We start from the raw sequence: 18,489 nt of genomic DNA, 5'->3' as shown, positions 1-18,489 counted from the left end.
TTTTTTTTTTTTTTTTTTTCCAGAATGTGAATTCATCTTTGGAACTGTTATCAGTGGAGCTCTTCAATGTTTTTGTTGGGGATGTATTCCTCCAGAGAGGTTTTATCTGTTTTCACTATTCCTGGGGCAACACTGTTAATGAAGAGCACTTTGGGTTAAAATTTTTATTTGTGGTTATTGAGCCCATTAGGCAGTATCAGTTGGCCTCATAAACCTTCATAGTTACAAATTCTTAGGAGACACTCCCTTCCTGACTTTTATCCAGTGGTGTGATTAATTCAGGCATATTTATTTTCTGGCCTCTTCTTCAGAGTTGGGTTACCTTTTATTCATCCTTACCTTTGGGTGTAGCCCTTGAGTAGGCCCTTTGTGCAGGCCTATTTTCCTAGCCCTTTGTACTAGCCTGACTTTAGTTTCCTCTAGGTTTTATACTCCATGTAGTTCAAAATAGGGGGCTTAATGTCACCACAATTCATGAGAACTCCTCAGAGTGAAAGCTAGCTGAAGACTCCCTTGCTCCTTAGGGCTCCCTGATTGATTTTGCTTTTTGACCCAGTGAGATTCCATGTTTTCTTATCAGGTCAGTGCAGCATTTTAAATTTTTTTTTTTTTTTCTTTGAGACGGAGTTTCACTCATGTTACCCAGGCTGGAGTGCAATGGCGCGATCTCAGCACACCGCAACCTCTGCCTCCTGGGTTCAGGCAATTCTCCTGCCTCAGCCTCCTGAGTAGGTGGGATTACAGGCACGCACCACCATGCCCAGCTAATTTTTTGTATTTTTGGTAGAGACGGGGTTTCACCATGTTGACCAGAATGGTCTCGATCTCTTGACCCCGTGATCCACCCACCTCGGCCTCCCAAAGTGCTGGGATTACAGGCGTGAGCCACCGCGCCCGGCCAGCATTTTAAATTTTATCCAGCTCTTTAAGTTTTCATCAGGAGAGTTTTTTGGCATCTGTGGTCTGCCATACTGCTGGAAATGGAATTTAGGCATCTCATTTGATGGGTGTCTTTTCTACTTCCCCTTACTCCTGAGAGCCACCTTGAGGCAGGAGTGAGTGTCCCAAAGGAGTGGAGGTCACTGATTGCAGGAGCTACATGTTCTCTTATCTTCTGTGTCTACAGAACCCAACCAGGATTGATTTCACAGGACATGCCAGCCACTGTTACTGCTTGACCACAAAAGCTTGAGAGTGAACCTACAGAGACTAGAAATTGGGTAGTTGGGGAGAGGAAGGTAGAATAACATCAGGAGGGAAAAAATTTGTCATCCTTTCTGGAGGGCTAAGGGGGTATAGGAGGAGTGTTCGAGCAAGATTGATTGTATGTATGCATGCGTAACTCTTAGAATTGGCTGCAAAGGGGCAGATGGAATCAGAATTTGCTGAGTGTGGTTTGTTTTTATGGGTTCATAGGTAGACGATTCAGTGAACTTCCTGGCAGGCTGGCAGGATAGAAGTTCATTGGAGAGGTTGGGCTTAAAGCCTGCCTGAGAGAGCATGGGGAGTCTGTGAATTAGTCCTTTGGTGAGGGCTCTGGCCACACAACATTGAAGTTGTATTTTAAGATTACCAGGACAACCAGTTGGTGATGGGGTCATTTGGGCCATGGTGTGTGTGTAGGGTACTAAACAACTCCTAATACTCTTTTTCTTGGCCACACAGCATTTTGACTTTATCACTGTTTATGTGCCTTGTGATTTGGGAGCTGTTGGTTTGCCCCTGAGAGCAGGTCACTGAGCATCCATTCACCTCCTCCTGGTGGATGGAGGAGAAAAGACTAGAGGCATTAGTGTTCCCCTGCTCTGTCCCTGTTATGGGAGGAAATGGACTTAAGGAGCTACTTTACTGAGTATTTTTGCACTCAAGGCCCTGGACTCTGTAGTTGAGTCTTAAGGATAGGGGCACTTGGCCCTTTGGTGATACCTGCCTGGAACAGGTTCAGCTAGGGGATGACAGAGGAGACAGATCCCCTGGTTTGTCTAATATATTGGAGACGATTAGGAAGCAGAACTGGGGAAGATTAGGAAGATGCTGCTGGGAAGATTAGGAAGATGATGCTGAGGGTTTTATTTTAGGCTTTAAGAAAGGCCTTTGGATTCTCATAGAAAAAAACAAAATCACTTCTCAAGGCCTCTCCTGAGGGCAGTTGCCCAGGTCTTGTGTTCACTGGACTCTGTAAGCAAGCACTGTGTGTATATATAATGGAGATCAGATCCAGCTACTATGTAAGTGTTGGATATACAGTTGTGATCAGACTCAGCCTCCCTGTGAGTGTGCTTTGGGTATACAGTGAAGATCAGACCCAGTCTAGAACAGATAGTATTCATGCAATGGTCTCACAAACGGCACGGAAGGACACTGGCCTAGGAAGAGCGTGCTTTGAGTAGCTGACAGAGGCGGCCTTGGCTCGGTTGTCGGGAATTGGTCAGAAACGGTGTGACTGAGCTGACTTCAGGGCCAGGTGGAGCTTCATTTGGTAGGGGGTGACATAGGAATTAAAATGAATTTTAGGCTAGTAAGGCCACATTTGCTTGAATAGTATTTATACTTGTTCTTTGTACTTGGCATTTTTATAGAAGGGTTACATATGCGTATGTCAAGATACCATGAATGCTATAGCTAGAGATATAAAAAGACCTGAGTGTGTTGCATTGATGATGACTTGTATCACAAACACCGATACTAGTGGTGATACAGTTTTTCAAAATGGTGAACAAGTGTTGGTAAAGTTCTGATAAAAAGATTTTCATTTTCTCTACTGTTAGTGTGTTTACTATACTATATTAAAATTGTGCAAAAGATGTTTTATATTTATATAAATCTGAGTTTGGTTCTAAGCCCAAGTTAAATCATTGCACGTAGGTTTTGGCAGGACAGATGGAAGTCGTGAGGGTATGAGACAGGTGTCGTTTGTGGGACTGACCCACACATTGTGGGACTGCTGTAACCCTTTTCACTCCTTCTCCCATTGTGACAACCAACCTTCTCCCCCAACAAATTTTATTTTTTTATTTTTTATTTTTTTTGAGACAGAGTTTCGCTCTTGTTACCCAGGCTGGAGTGCAATGGCGCGATCTCGGCTCACCACAACCTCCGCCTCCTGGGTTCAGGCAATTCTCCTGCCTCAGCCTCCTGAGTAGCTGGGACTACAGGCACGCACCACCATGCCCAGCTAATTTTTNTTCAGGCAATTCTCCTGCCTCAGCCTCCTGAGTAGCTGGGACTACAGGCACGCACCACCATGCCCAGCTAATTTTTTTGTAGTTTTAGTAGAGACGGGGTTTCACCGCGTTGACCAGGATGGTCTCGATCTCTTGACCTCGTGATCCACCCGCCTCGGCCTCCCAAAGTGCTGGGATTACAAGCGTGAGCCACCGCGCCCGGCCCCCCAACACATTTTAAAGCACCTTCTGAGTGCCCTTCTTCCTCCTTCCACTAACTGCTGCTGTTCTGGGTGTAACAGGGAGACAAGGATATGACCCCAGGTGGGAGAGCTATTGGAGATGTGCAGAGAAGCGTTGTTGGTCTGTTATTGCTGTTGTAAAAGTGGCCCGTAGTGAGTTGTCCAGACAAATCAAAATGCATAGGAAGTTGAATATCTTAAAATGAGAAATTAACTGGCCAGGTGGTTTGCCAGCAGTCATCACCATTTTGAAAATATTGGCATGGAGTCTCTGCGGTGCTGAGATATTTTCATCGCCTGAATCCTTGTGGAAACTCCCATTATCATTGTGTGCATGTGCAAATCCCCCTACTCCTATAATTAATTTCTGTGAGCTCTGTGGATAAACGGGGATGCCTCCTGGCCTCTGTTTGCATTTCCCCTCAGCATTACTGCATTTTGTCAGCTTATTGACAGGGTCAAGGTGACTGGTTTTCCATGAATTAAAATTACTAAAGTGTGACTGTGTAATCTCCTGGAAAACTAAGTAGATGCCCTTGGAGACTAACACCTTCAAAATCTGTTGTGATTGTGTTCTGCATTGCTGAGCAAATCACTTCTTTCCATACCTTAGCTTCCTCAGTGGTTAAATGAAGGTTACTACAAACCTCAAGAAGTTGTGAAGGGAATTAAATGCATTACCATCAGTAAAAATGTTTAGCACATTTGCCATAATTGATGCAGATTTTTAAAAATATGGAATACTTATGAATTTGCATGTAATCCTTGTGGACAGGCCGTGCTAATCTCAGTATTGGTCCAATTTTAGTGTATGTGCTGCCAAAGTGAGCACTCAGATTTCTTTAAAAAAAACTAACAGATCTGGTTGGCCTTCCACTCCCACCTGCCACCCCATCTCATCTCCCACTTTCCCACTCCAGTTTCCCTCCTTCCCCTGTGGTTACCACTTCTGTGAAGAGCTGGCGTGTAGCCTTCCAGTTCCGGTTTTATACTCCAGCACTGCACATAGCATCTATCAACAACACAGAGAATTGCTTGTAGGTATTTATAGTTATATAAGTGATGCTGTACACTTTCTCTCTGCAGCTTTGTTTCATTAAGTGTTGTTTTCAAGATCTGTATGCTGTCTAGGTAGTTCATTTTTTTAAACTTCCATATAATATAGTTATATTCATTTCCCAGTTGGTAGTCCTTTATGTTTTTCTGATGCGTTGCTGTTATGGACAGTGCAGTAGGGTGTTCTACTGGCATCTACTGGTAGAAGCCAGGGATGCCATTAAATATCCTGAAATGCAGTGGAAAGCCTCCTGCCACCCCACAAGCGGACTCATCTAGCCCCAAATGTCATTAGTTCTGACAATGAGGACTCCTATTTTAGAATGTATTTTGGTGTGAGTTGTGAGATGAGGGAGCTTGCTTTTTTCCCTCTGAAGAACCAGTCGACCCAGACACTATTAAGGTAATGAATCTTAAGGCAGAGATATTTTTCACTTAAATGGTAGAGAAGATGCTATTGCCTTGCTTGTTAAGATATAACTTTTTAAAATTGACTTTGCTTGTCTTACAGATTCTTAGACTCTGTGAGTAAAGGCAGCTTCGTCTTCCCAGTTCTTCATGGCTTCAGCATCCAGGTAGGAGTGCCGTTTGATCAAATGTTTTATCAAAGAATGTATTCCCCTGTGTTTTTGAAAGGCCAGGAAGTTTAAAGAAAGAAGGGAGAGGAGATGGGAGAATAATGGGAAAAATGGGAAAAGGCAGATGGTTGTGTGTATGGGTGTGGTCATGTAGCACTAATGTTTACTCTCGACTCATCACTCGAGAGTAAACGTGACTTCACTTTCCTCATTTTTCAAGATAAAGACACCAGATGGTTATCCCTGGGGCCACCTCAGTCCCTGCAGGCTTTCTTATGCCTGGGGTTTGAACAATCATGTGCACAAGTTATTTGAGGGTCGGGGGGTGAGGAGGAGCTTGGGCAGTCAAATTGGTAGAGACCCTGGCCTTGCAGCCCGGGACCTGCCCCTGGGAACTGGGCGAGGCTACGTCAGAGAAAGTGTGAAGGTGGCTGCTGCCCCTGAGAACTTTACTCCAGGGCCCATGGGATGGGCTTTGAATTTCCTTTCCCTTCAAACTGGCCTCTTGTCCTGGCCCATGCAGAGCTTGAATGAGTGAATACCTCACCTCCCCAGAAGTCAGCATTGCAGCTGGCAGTCAGTCTTCTGTGGTAAATCTTGGATCTTTCCTTTGGGATGGAAGGTCCTCATGTAGAGGTTGGGGCCTTCAAAGGGGCACAGAGCAGCAGCAAGCACCTCTGTGCCTACCCTCCCTGCTAAGTCCATTCTCCCAGTCAGGGTGATGTATTGACAGCCTAGGTACGACTCCTTACTGCCCTGTTCCATCACTCTGGGGCTACCTGTGGCAGCTGAACAATGGAAGTCCTGGCCAGGGCCTGCGGAGTCCTGTGGGGCCTGGTTCTCTCTGGCTCTGCTCTGCTCTGATCTCCTGTCCGCATTGCACCTTAAGCCTCATTGACCTCCTTGCTCTTCTGCAGATGTCAAGTCCCTTCAGTGTCAGGGCCGTGTGCCTGTGGTTCTTTCTCTCTGCCTGGGACATCTTGTCTCCAGCTGTCTGCAGGGTTCAATCTCTCACCTCTTTCAGGCCCGCCACCCTGTGAGCCTTCTCTCACCATTCCGTCCAAAATAGCACCCCTAGCTCTACCACTTCGTTGCATTCTGTCCCTTATCTGGGATGGCATTCATTGCTACCTGACACCATTGTAGCTATTTGTTTGTTGATTTGTTGTCTGACTCCCTCAATTAGAACTAAAATGCTATGCAGGTTGGGTGTGGAGTTTGCCCATCACCAGCCCCTGGGCAGCACCTGTTCACTGTGCTCAAATGCAAGTACAGAGAGTCTCCCACTTAACATGGTTCAACTTAGGATGGTGTAAAAGCCATATACATTCTGTAGAAACCGTACTTTCAATACCCATACAGCCACTCTATTTTTAACTTTTAGTACTGTATTCAATAAATTATATCAGCTATTTAATACTTTATTAAATTATAGGCTTTGTGTTTGATGACTTTTCCCAACTATAGGCTAATGTAAGTGATCTGAACACGTTTACGATAGGCTAGGGTAAGCTATGATGTTTGCTAGGTTAGGTGTATTAAATGCATTTTTTACTTAAGGCATTTTTTACTTAAGTCATTTTTAACTCATGATGAGTTTATTGGTATGTATCCTGATTGTAAGTCGAGGAGCACCTATATCACTTACCATCCATTTGATTCCTATGTCCACAGGGCAAGAGAGTGGCAGGAGTTTCCATGTTTTCCAAGTTGATTTGGCTTCTGATGGCAGTTAGCATGCAGTATGATAGCCGCAAGGGAGCTATCTGAAAATCCAAATCTGCTCAGTTCTTGAATTTGGGTAGTGAGAGTTCAAGTAGGGGGAGTTTGAGAATTTGGGGAATAAGGGAAACTTCTGTTTGTCAATTAAGAGAGGGAAGGTATAGTAAGACAAATGTAATTGCTGAGCTCCTAGGGCCACCGAGCCTGAGGGGACAGCAGTGGGTGTCACTCCAGCTGACCAGGGCTCCCTGTTGGCAGTTTCTGTTATCTGGAGTGATAACAGCAGCATCTGGATTCATCACTAAAGGGGATCCTTTGTTTTAGAACACATTGTTTAAGAAGGAAAGGAATTAGGTAACACCTCTTTAGTCTGTCTCCCATCATTAAAATACTTCTGCACTTAAAAGCATAATCTGTGTTTATCTGGAAAATTTACTTACTAATTGCTATTCCTTGTGTGAGATCTGTGAAGCCATTCAGATGAAAATATTTTATAGTGGGAGCATCCTCCTCTTTTCTGCTGACGCATTGGCTTTCTGGCATGGCCTCTTCCTGATTCTGTTTCCTGTCATTACAGAGATGTCATTACTGGGAGAGGTTCCCACTCAAAGGTGAAGTCTGCAAAGCTACTTGAGGTTCTGAATGCTATGGAGGAGGAAGAGTCCAGCAACAATAGGGAAGAGATTTTCATTGCGCCTCCTGACAATGCTTCAGGGGAATTTACTGATGAGGACTCAGGTGATGAAGACAGCCAGCGAGGTGCTCACCTTCCTGGCAGTGTGCTGCATGCTTCAGTCCTGTGTGAGGACTCTGGCACCGGGGAGGATAATGATGACCTAGAGCTGCAGCCAGCCAAGAAGAGGCAGAAAGCAGTTGTGAAGCCTCAGCGCGTTTGGACCAAAAGAGATATTCGTCCAGACTTTGGCAGTTGGATGGCATCAGATCCTCATATTGAGGATCTGAAAAGCCAAGAACTGAGTCCTGTGGGCCTTTTTGAATTGTTTTTTGATGAAGGAACAATTAATTTCATTGTTAATGAAACCAATCGTTACGCTTGGCAGAAAAATGTCAATCTGAGTCTTACAACTCAGGAATTGAAGTGTGTTTTGGGCATTTTGATTTTAAGTGGGTACATCTCTTATCCAAGGAGAAGGATGTTCTGGGAAACCTCTCCTGATTCACATCATCATCTTGTAGCTGATGCAATTAGAAGGGACAGATTTGAACTAATCTTCTCATACCTACATTTTGCAGATAACAACGAACTTGATGCAAATGATAGGTTTGCCAAGGTCAGACCTCTCATCATCCGGATGAACTGCAATTTCCAGAAGCATGCACCCTTGGAAGAGTTCTACAGCTTTGGGGAGTCTATGTGTGAGTACTTTGGGCGTCGGGGGTCCAGGCAGCTGTACACAGGGAAGCCTTTGCGACTTGGGTACAAGATTTGGTGTGGGACAACCAGCAGAGGCTACTTGGTTTGGTTTGAGCCCTCACAGGGCACACTTTTTACCAAGCCAGACAGGAGCTTGGATCTAGGAGGCAGTATGGTAGTAAAATTTGTGGATGCACTTCAGGAGCGTGGTTTTCTGCCATATCACATATTTTTTGACAAGGTTTTTACAAGTGTTAAACTGATGTCCATTTTGAGGAAAAAGGGGGTGAAGGCCACAGGAACTGTTCGTGAGTACAGGACTGAGCGATGTCCCCTAAAAGACCCCAAAGAACTGAAGAAAATGAAGAGGGGTTCATTTGATTACAAAGTTGATGAGAGTGAGGAGATCATCGTGTGCCGCTGGCACGATAGCAGCGTGGTCAACATTTGCTCCAATGCTGTGGGTATAGAGCCAGTGAGGGTGACTAGTCGTCACTCTGGAACAGCTAAAACGCGGACTCAGGTCCACCAACCATCACTGGTGAAGCTGTATCAGGAGAAGGTGGGGGGTGTTGGTCGGATGGACCAGAATATTGCCAAGTACAAGGTGAAGATCCGAGGCATGAAGTGGTACTCAAGCTTCATTGGCTATGTCATTGATGCTGCCCTCAACAATGCATGGCAGCTACATAGGATCTGCTGCCAAGATGCCCAGGTGGACCTCCTTGCTTTCCGGAGATATATTGCCTGTGTGTATCTGGAGAGCAATGCTGACACGACCTCTCAAGGGAGGCGAAGCAGGCGGCTGGAGACTGAGAGCCGCTTTGATATGATTGGGCATTGGATTATCCACCAGGACAAGAGGACCCGATGTGCCCTCTGCCACTCACAGACCAATACCCGGTGCGAGAAGTGCCAGAAGGGTGTCCATGCCAAGTGCTTCAGGGAGTACCACATCCGGTGACATCGCGAGACATGCTTGTTTGGTTTATAACGAGATGTTTATAGCTCATTACGGATCGCAGTTGAGTACTTCTGTTCTGTGTTGGAAAAAAGACCTGAATTTCTGATGACTTGGTTTTCTATTTTCTCCCTACCCACAATACAGTTCTCTTTTTTATTGTGTTCTATTATACCTACATGTGATATAAATTAATATTTATGTTAGTAATATTTGCAAATCTTTATTTTCTGGCATTTATTTAAAGTTAAGGACTTTTTTTATTCAGATAAAAATTGTGCTTTATAGTATATTTGAATCCTAGCAAGAATAATCAAAGGAAAACTTGCAAGAACAGTGAAAAGACTTTACCATTGCATGCCAGGATTTATAATCTAAGATAGGCAATAGTGTATAAATATCATGTAAATATGATGGATTTCTTAATCGTATTTATTTCGTCTTTATCCAAGGTTATCAAACTGTCCAGGAATAGATAATCTGCCTTGTATTTAGTCAGAGGGCTAGTGTTGCAGAGTTCATATTTTCTTGATAAAAATATTTTCCTAATATATCAATGTGGGATTCCTTTTTTTAAAAAATGTTTTTTTAAATTTTTGTGGGTACATAGTAGGTGTGTTTTTTTATGGGTTACATGAGATACTTTGATATAGACAAGCTGTGTAACAATTACATCAGGGTAAATGTAAAATTACAAAATTTACATTTTGTCCTTTGTTTTACAAACTGATTATACTCTTAGTTATTTTAAAATGTACAATTAAATTATTTTTAACTCTGTTCACCCTGTTGTGCTAGCAAATACTAGGTCTTCCTCATTCTTTCCATTTTTTCATACCCATTAACTATCCCCGCTCTCCCCCACACCCCAATTTCCCTTTCCAAGCCCTGGTAACGTTCTTTCTACTCTGTATGTCCATGAGTTTAATTGTTTTCATTTTTAGCTCCCACAAATGAGTGAGAACATCTGAAGTTTGTCTTTCTGTGCTTTGCTTATTTACCACTTAATATAATGACCTCCAATTGCATTCATGTTGTTGCAAATGACTGAATCTCGTTTTTTTTTGTGGCTAAATATTAATATTTCATTTTATTTGTGTATATTTATCCATTCTATTGTGAATAGTACAGAAAATAAATATAGTAGTTCAGATCTTCAATATACTGATTTTTTTTCTTTTGGATATATACTTAGGAATGGGATTCCTGAATCATATGGTAGCTTTATTTTTAGTTTTTGAGGAACCTCCAAACTGTTCTCTGTAGAGCTTGTACTAATTACATTCCCTCCAACAGTGTTCGAGAGTTCCCTTTTCTGTACATCCTTGCCAGCATGTGTTATTGTCTGTCTTTGGATAAAAGCCATTTTTACTGGGTTGAGGTATCTCAATGTAGTTTTGACTTGCATTTTTCTGTTCATTAGTGATGTTGAGCACCTTTTGTATACCTGTTTGCTATTTGTACATTTCTTTTTTTTGAGATGAAGTTCACCTTATTACCTAGGTTGGAGTGCAGTGGTGTGTGACCTCGGCTCACTGCAACTACTGTCTTCTGGGCTCAAGTGATTCTTCACCTCAGCCTCCCAAGTGGCTGGTAACAGGTGCCCACCACCACAGCTGCCTAATTTTGTTATTTTTAGTAGAGATACCGTGTTGGCTAGGCTGGTATTGCCCTCTTGACCTCAAGTGATTTGCTCACCTTGGCCTCCCAGTGTACATCTTTAGAGAGATGTTTATTTAGATCTTTTTGCCCATTTTCAAATCAGATTATTAGATTTTTTTTTGCTGTAGAGTCATTTGAGTTTATTATGTATTCTGGTTATTAATTTCTTGTCCAATGTGTAATTTGCAAATATGTTCTCCCATTCTATGGATTATCCTTCACTTTGTTGATTGTTTTCTTTGCTGCACATAAGCTTTTTAACGTGATGTAATCCCATTTGTTCATTTTTGCTTTGGTTGCCTGTGGTTGTGGAGTATTGCTAAAGAAATCTTTGTCCACTCCAATGTTCTGGTCAGTTTCCCCAGTGTTTTCTTATAGTAGTTTTATAGTTTAAGGTATTAAAGATTTTAATCCATTTTGATTCAATTTTTGTGTACGGTGAGAGATAGGGGAGACTCTCCATAATGCATGTTCTTGGCACCTTTGTCAAAAATGAGGTCACTCTAGATATGTGGATTTATTTCTGGGTCCTCTGTTCTGTTGATTCTCTATTTGGTGTCTGTTTTATGCTACTACCATACCGTTTTGGTTACTAGTGCTCTGTAGTATTGTTTGAGGTCTGGTAGTATGATACCTCTAGTTTTATTTATTTTTTTTAGAATAGCTTTAGCTATTCTGGGTCTTTTGTGGTTCCATATAAATTTTAGGATTGTATTTTCTATTTCTGTGAAGAATGTCCTTGGTATTTGATAGGGATTACATTTAATCTGTAGATTACTCTGGGTTGTGTGGTCACTTTTCCAATTCTGCATGGGGAATATTTTTCCATTTTTTTGGAGTGTCCTCTTCAGTTTCTTGCATTAATGTTTTATGGATTTTATTGTACATATCTTTCACTTCTTTGATTAAGTTAATTTCTAGGTATTTGTGGCCATTGTAAATGTGATTACTTTTTAAATTTCTTTTTTAGATTGCTCACTGTTGGCATGTAGAAATGCCACTGATTTTCATATGTTGATATTGTATCCTGCAACTTTGCTGAATGTGATTATCGGTTCTAATTTTTTTTTTGATGGAGTCTAGGTTTTTCTAAATATAAGATCGTATCATCTGAAAGCAAGTATAATTTGACTTCTTTCCAATTTAGATGCCCTTTATTTCTTTTGTCTGATTGCTCTAGCTAGGATTTCCAGTACCACATTGAATAACAATGGTGAAAGTGGGCATCCTTTTTGTGTTCCAAATTTCAGAGGAAAGGCTTTCACTTTTTCTCCATTCAGTAAGATACTAGCTGGGGGGCTGTCATATATGGCTTTTACTGCTGAAGAGATTTCTAAGACAAGTGTTGAAGGAGTGGCTTTATTCATCCTGGCTGCTTATGGTAACATGTAAGAAAAAATAAATGAAGATGAAATTTGTATGCAAAAAAGTAGTAGAAATTACAGATGGGAAAAATTCTCAGCCTATCCATATTACACAGCAAAAAACTTAGCATGTTTTCCAGTGTGACTGCTCTGGTGCTAAACATAAAATTAAAAAGACAAAAAAAATTAGCATGTTTGGAAGAGGGCATTATGGTGTGACAGGCTATTAGATAAGATTAGTGTGGGTGTGAATCATGGACCTAATCAGCCATCACAACAGAATAGAGCTTACACACCAGAAACACTGCCAGCTGGAATTAAAGTAAACAGAGAAAATGGAATAAAATGAAGGAAGGCTGTTGGACTTCTTAGATTTTACAGGACAGAACCATAGAGTAACTCAGTTACAAACATGCTATTCAAGACAGAGGAAGAATGACCCTGTAGATGATTAGTACATCATCAGGGCTGTCTCCTTGGTTTCAAGAAAGCCTCTGCTTAGAGTTCACCTTAGGTACAGTACTTGTTTATATATAGGATAAAAAAAGATTATGGGATTTGTGATAAAGGATTAATTTTCTAAATTACCATATTTTGCAGGAACAGATGTTATCGTTAAAGCAAAATTAGGAATGCTTCTGTTACCAAGCTATGGGGATATGAGGACACTCCTAGGTCTGGGTCTGTTTAGTAAATGTTATTTATCTGTTCCCTTAACCATAAACGTCTAGAGGATAGAAATGCCTAACTTTCTGGGAATGCAGTCCAGTGAGTCCCAGCCTCATTTTCCTAGCCCTCCCTCAAGATGAAGTTATTTTGGTTCAAATGCTCTGACAATGAGACATCAACCAATATGTGTAAGATGTACATTGGTTCAATCCAGAAATGTGGGACAACTGGAGGTGAAAGCTGGACAACTCAAAGCGGAGAGAGGGTTTCCAGGTCATATGTGGGTAAGAGACAAATTGTTATGTTATTTTGAGTTTATGATTAGCCTCTCAAAATGAGCCAATCAGATATGCATTTATCTCAGTGAGCAGAGGGGTGACTTTGAAGAGAATGAGAGGCAGTTTTGCCCTTAGCAGTTCCCAGCTTGACTTTTCTCTTTAGATTATTGATCTGGGGACCACAAGATTTATTTTCCTTTCACATTTTCCCCCATTTCTGTTTTAAAATCTTTTGGTGAAAGCATTTTAGGAAAAAATGAGTCTCTGGTTTCAGGTTTTGTCTGATCTCTTATGACTAGGATGGTTTATTCTAGACAGGTAGGTCCAACATTATTAGGAAAGTTCATTTTTGGCAGGTTGCAGTCTCATGTCTTATGAAGAGAAAATAGGGACAGTAAGGGAGAACAATAACAAACAAAAGAACCATCATGGAAAATCAATATAGGCCACATTACTCTGAAGTTCATACATCAGTAGGCAGGTATGAAAGTGGCTTATGTATGTAAATAAGTTGCTGTTATTTTCTTCTGAAGTTTAAATTGTCTAGCTTCAGTTTGCAGGGCTTTACCAAAGCACAGCTGAGTTTTTGTGACTCCAAATTAGGAAAAAGGTGGAAAAAAGAAAAAAATTGAACACATTATCTTGCAGGCTTGTAGCCATGAAAAATTAGAATTCAGTTAAAACTGTAGAAAGTAGTAAAAATTGGAAAACATTAGGCAAGAGTAGAATTCAATAACAGGTGTACTATAGTTTTTCAAACATAATTTTTCTGTCTCCAGTTTTACTAAAGACAGATCATGGTAGGATTGATTTGCTTTATTATACTTGGCCTGATTATTTGTATACAGCACAGCAAGGATAATTATTCTTTTACATAGGCTTTCAAGTTAGTTTTGAGGGAACTTTGTTCCATAGAAGGAATGTCAGATAAGACTTTTTTAAAGCCAAGCCCAGCCATGGATTTGTACCATCAAATACATATGAGCTGGGTAAATCCCTCTCCTCTTCAGTTTCCAAGATAAACTTTGGGCTCCGGGGCTGTCAGAAAGTGACATTCTTTACTTACCACACCTTAGGAACCCTGTACAGGGACTGTGTAGAAAAGGTATGATGCCAGTTTTCCCAAGGGGCTTCCATTGGCTCTATAAATCAAGTTTGATTCCTTAAAGAAAAGCACATCATTCTAGTCAAAGCCTTGGTAAAATAACCAGTTTCTCCAATTGAGTCCTGTTATAAATGAAAACAGATTCCTATTACACTTGTACAAATAACTGTATTGCCATTAGTTAACAATACTCATGAATAGTTTCCAAATTCTGTAAAAATCAGGAATAAACAAGTATTTCTAAAGTTTGTACATAGAAGCATACCAAAAATTTTTTTGAGATAGAATTACTCTTGTCGTCCATGCTAGAGTGCAGTGGCGTAATCTCAGCTCACTGCAAACTCCACCTCCCAGGTTTGAGTGATTCTCCTGCCTCAACCTCCCAAGTAGCTGGATAACAGGCATCCACCACCACGCCCAGCTAATTTTAGTATTTATTAGTAAAGACAAGGATTTACCGTGTTGGCCAGCTGAAACTACTGACCTCAGGTGATCCACCCACCTTGGCCTCCCAAAGTGCTGAGATTATAGGCATGAGCCACCGTGCATGGCCAAGGATTGTACCAAATTGTTGAAAGCCATCCGTAGCTCAAAAGAAAAGTTTCCTTGACTCTGAAAAAAACAAAATAGGCTGGGTGTGGTGGCTCATGCCTGAAATCCCAGCACTTTGGGAGGCCAAAGCCAGACAGGAGAATCACTTGAACCTGGGAGGTGGAAGTTGCAGAGAGCTGATACTGAGCCACTGGACTCCAGCCTGGGCAACAACAGTGAAATTCCATCTCAAAAATAATAAACTTTCTTATTTAAAAAACTATTTTTATGACTTTCTTTACATTTCTCTCATTTCCTGGTTTCTTTCACCCTGTTTTATACATAACCTTTCTTCCTTTCTGTCTCTTTCTTTCTGCCGGCCCCCACTCCTTTCTTTCTTTTTGAGATGGAGTCTCACTCTGTCACCCAGACTGGAGTGCAGTGGCATAATCTCAGCTCACCACAGACTATGCCTCCTGGGTTCCAGTGATTTTCCTGCCTCAGTCTCCCGGGTAGCTGGGATTATAGGTACATGCCACCACACCTGACTAATTTTTGGTAGGGACAGGGTTTTACCATGTTGGCCAGACTGGTCTCAAACTCCTGACCTCAGGTGATCCGCCCATATTGGTCTCCCAAAGTGCTGGGATTACAGACGCGAGTCACCATGCCTGGCCTATACATAAACTTTAAATAAGCTTTGAATTAGACGAAAAATGTTCACCTTTTTAAAAAGGACACCACGCCCAGCCATCTCAGCATTATTTTAATTTGCAGTCTCCTAATGTCACCCAGCCATCTCAGCATTGTTTTAATTTGCAGTCTCCTAATGTGACATGATGTTGAGCATCCTTTTGTATGATTATTTGCTATCTGTATATTTTTGGGGGTTTTTTTTTGAGACAGCGTCTTACTCTGTCATTCAGGCTGAAGTGCGATGGCTTGATCTTGGCTCACTGCAACCTCTGCTTTCTGTGTTCAAGCAATTATTTTGCCCCAGCCTCCCAAGTAGCTGGGATTACAGGCGCCCACCACCATGCCCTGCTAATATTTTGTATTTTTAGTAGAGAAGGGGTTTTGCCATGTTGGCCAGGCTGATCTCGAACTTCTGACCTTAGGTGATCCACCCGCCTCAGCCTCCCAGAGTGCTGGGATTACAGGCATGCGCCACCATGCGTGGCATGCTATCTATCTGTTTATTTTCTTTGGGTGGGTGTCTGTTCAGATATTTACCCAGTTTTAATTGGGGTTTTAGTTTTAGGTTTTTTTTTTGGAGATGGAGTCTAGCTCTGTCACCTAAGCTGGAGTGCAGTGGCACAATTTTGGTTCACTACAACTCTGCGTCCTCGGTTCAAGCAATTCTCCCACCTCTGCCTCCCGAGTAGCTGGGATTGCAGTTGAGTGCTGCCACACCTGGCTCGTTTTTTGAATTTTAGTAGAAATGAGGTTTCACCATGTTGCCCAGGCTGATTTTGAACTCATGACCTCGTAATGATCTGCCTGCCTTGGCCTCCAAAGGTGCTGGGACTACAGGTGTGAGCCACTGTGCCTGGCCAGTTTAAAATTTTACTGTTCCGCTGGGCATGGTGGCTCATGCCTGTAATCCCAGCACTTTGGTAGGCTAAGGCGGGTGGATCACCTGAGGTCAGGAGTTCGAGACCAGCCTGACCAATATGGTGAAACCTCATCTTTAAAAAAGAAAAAAATAAATGAAATTTTTACTGTTCCTTTGAAGAGTTATTTGTGTATTTTTAATACAGTTTTAAAAATCACATATGTATTTTGTAAATATCTTCTAACAGTCTCGGCTTTTTGTTCTCTGAATGGGATTTTTCACAGTGGAAAATTGAGTTTTATAAAGTCTATGTTATGAATAGTTTCATGAGTTGGCGTTTGATGATGTGTGTTAAAACTTAATACCAAACCCAATGTCACATAGATTTTCTTTTTGATTTCTCACAGTTTTGCATTTTCAATTATAGGCTCTGGACTATTTTGAGTAGGTTCTTGTGTTTTAATTTGTGTATACCTTTCCTTCTATATGGCTTCCAAATAATCCTTCCATCACCATTTTTGGGAGGGATATGGTTATAGTGGGCTTCATTTCAGTTTGAATTTCCAAAATTATGACATTGAATAAACTGAATATTGAATTTTATAGGTATTTCAGGGCAACTAGGAGGGGGCATGCATCTGCGGAGAAACTGTGAGCAACAGTATCTGTGCTGAGCCTTGTCGCCACCAGAGGGCCCATGTACCGACTCCTGAGCAACTTCCCTATGAGGTGCCAGAAGCAGCAGGGAGCTTTATCTTCCTCAGGGCAGCATGAAGGTCGTGTCAGCTTGGTGTTATTCATTGGTGAGTAAAAAAGCTTCCTGTTCACATCCCTGAGTGCAGAGGAGAGAGTCTTTAGAGAGTACTCAGCAGAGGAAGGAATTCATCTAGAAAAATGAAACCCTCCAATCCCACTATTTTGACTACACTCTGATATTGTCAATGTCCAAAACACAGTGCCTGCTAATGTATATTCTCACAGTGGCCTTTAATGTAGTAATCGCAATGTGCCCTAACACCAATATAATATCCACACCATGCCCTAACACTAATCTAATATCCACACCATGCCGTAACACTAATATATCCACACAGTAGCCTCTAATATTAGTAAATATATCTACTAAGTAGACTCTGTTGACATTGAGACTTTTATAAGGGTTTCACAGCTTTGGTTGAACTATAGCGTCTATAATGGATTTTGATGAAGTCTCTGCTTTCCTGGCATGGTATTGATATGGTTGTTTTAAAAAGTAATTTACTTTCCAATAATGTCATACTTCTAGGAATCCTCCAATAGCAGTACAAAGTATAAACTGTTCCTTCTCTTAGATTCTGCAGCAGTTGTTGCAGTACCAGATTTACATGTCCCACGAAATACTTCAGTGTATTTTACCCAAAGTAGAGACACTCTCCCAGGTAACCACTACATTTCCCTAGATCAGGAAATCAGCATGGTCCCTACATGATAATTCAGTCTACAAACTCATTTCACTTTTACCTCCTGCATCACCTGGGAGTACAATGTGTTTTTTCATTTTTCTGATCCTGTTTTATTTTCCTGGCACTGTTCCCAGACTTTCCTGCATATTTGTCACCTTGACAGATTTAAAGAGCATGCAAATTGTTTGAACACCTGTCTTCAGGTCTTTGATGTATATGCCTAGGAATGGAATAATTGAGCCATATGGCAAATCTATTTGTAACTGAAGAAACACCAAAAAATTTTACAGATAGGCTACACCATTTATTATTGTTACAAGCAGTGTTTTAAGGGTTCAAGTTTCTGCACATCTTTGTCAACTCATTTTTTTTTAGTATAACTATTCTAGTGTGAAATTTTTTTGAATTTTTTTTGAGACGGAGTCTTTCTCTGTTGCCCAGGCTGGAGTGCAGTAGTACCATCTTGGCTTAATGCAAACTTCACCTCCCAGATTGAAGTGATCCTCCGACCTCAGCCACCTGAGGAGCTGGGATTAGAGGTGCATACCACCATGCCCGGCTAATTTTCGTATTTTCAGTAGAGATGGGTGTTTTTCTTTCTTTCTTTTTTTTTTTTCTGTATATTTTTTTTTATTGCATTTTAGGTTTTGGGGTACATGTGAAGAACATGCAAGACTGTTGCATAGGTACACACATGGCAGTGTGGTTTGCTGCCTTCCTACCCATCGCCTATATCTGGCATTTCTCCCCATGCTCTCTCTCCCTAACTCCCCACCCCCTGCTCT

The 18,489-nt window shown here is 41.6% G+C and overlaps 1 protein-coding gene and 1 non-coding gene across 6 annotated transcripts in view; one reads left to right on the top strand and one right to left on the bottom strand.

The window, feature by feature from the left end:
- Positions 1-18,165, top strand: part of PGBD2 (piggyBac transposable element derived 2) — a 27,608-nt gene extending 9,443 nt beyond the window's left edge. Inside the window, exons 2-4 of one of the 5 annotated variants that reach the window (XM_017545314.2) lie at positions 24-99; positions 4,327-5,037; positions 7,340-9,649. In XM_017545314.2, the coding sequence (XP_017400803.1) occupies positions 5,021-5,037; positions 7,340-9,101 (1,779 nt within the window). In that variant the 5' untranslated portion in view covers positions 24-99; positions 4,327-5,020 and the 3' untranslated portion in view covers positions 9,102-9,649. Of the gene's footprint in view, positions 1-23; positions 100-3,287; positions 5,038-7,339; positions 9,650-16,868 lie in introns of those variants that run through there. The other 4 variants (XR_005202923.1, XM_017545316.2, XM_017545315.2 and 1 more) reach the window with 4 other exon arrangements.
- LOC119473715 lies at positions 4,136-4,238 on the bottom strand. Its single transcript, XR_005202937.1, has one exon. It is a non-coding gene; the product is annotated as a U6 spliceosomal RNA (small nuclear RNA).
- Positions 18,166-18,489: the final 324 nt, after the last annotated feature.

This window comes from Cebus imitator, unplaced genomic scaffold (genome assembly GCF_001604975.1).
Source record: "Cebus imitator isolate Cc_AM_T3 unplaced genomic scaffold, Cebus_imitator-1.0 Scaffold179, whole genome shotgun sequence".
In the NCBI taxonomy this organism is placed as follows: domain Eukaryota; kingdom Metazoa; phylum Chordata; class Mammalia; order Primates; family Cebidae; genus Cebus; species Cebus imitator.
Note: the sequence above shows the minus strand (reverse complement) of the source record. Positions and strands in the feature narration are given on the sequence as shown.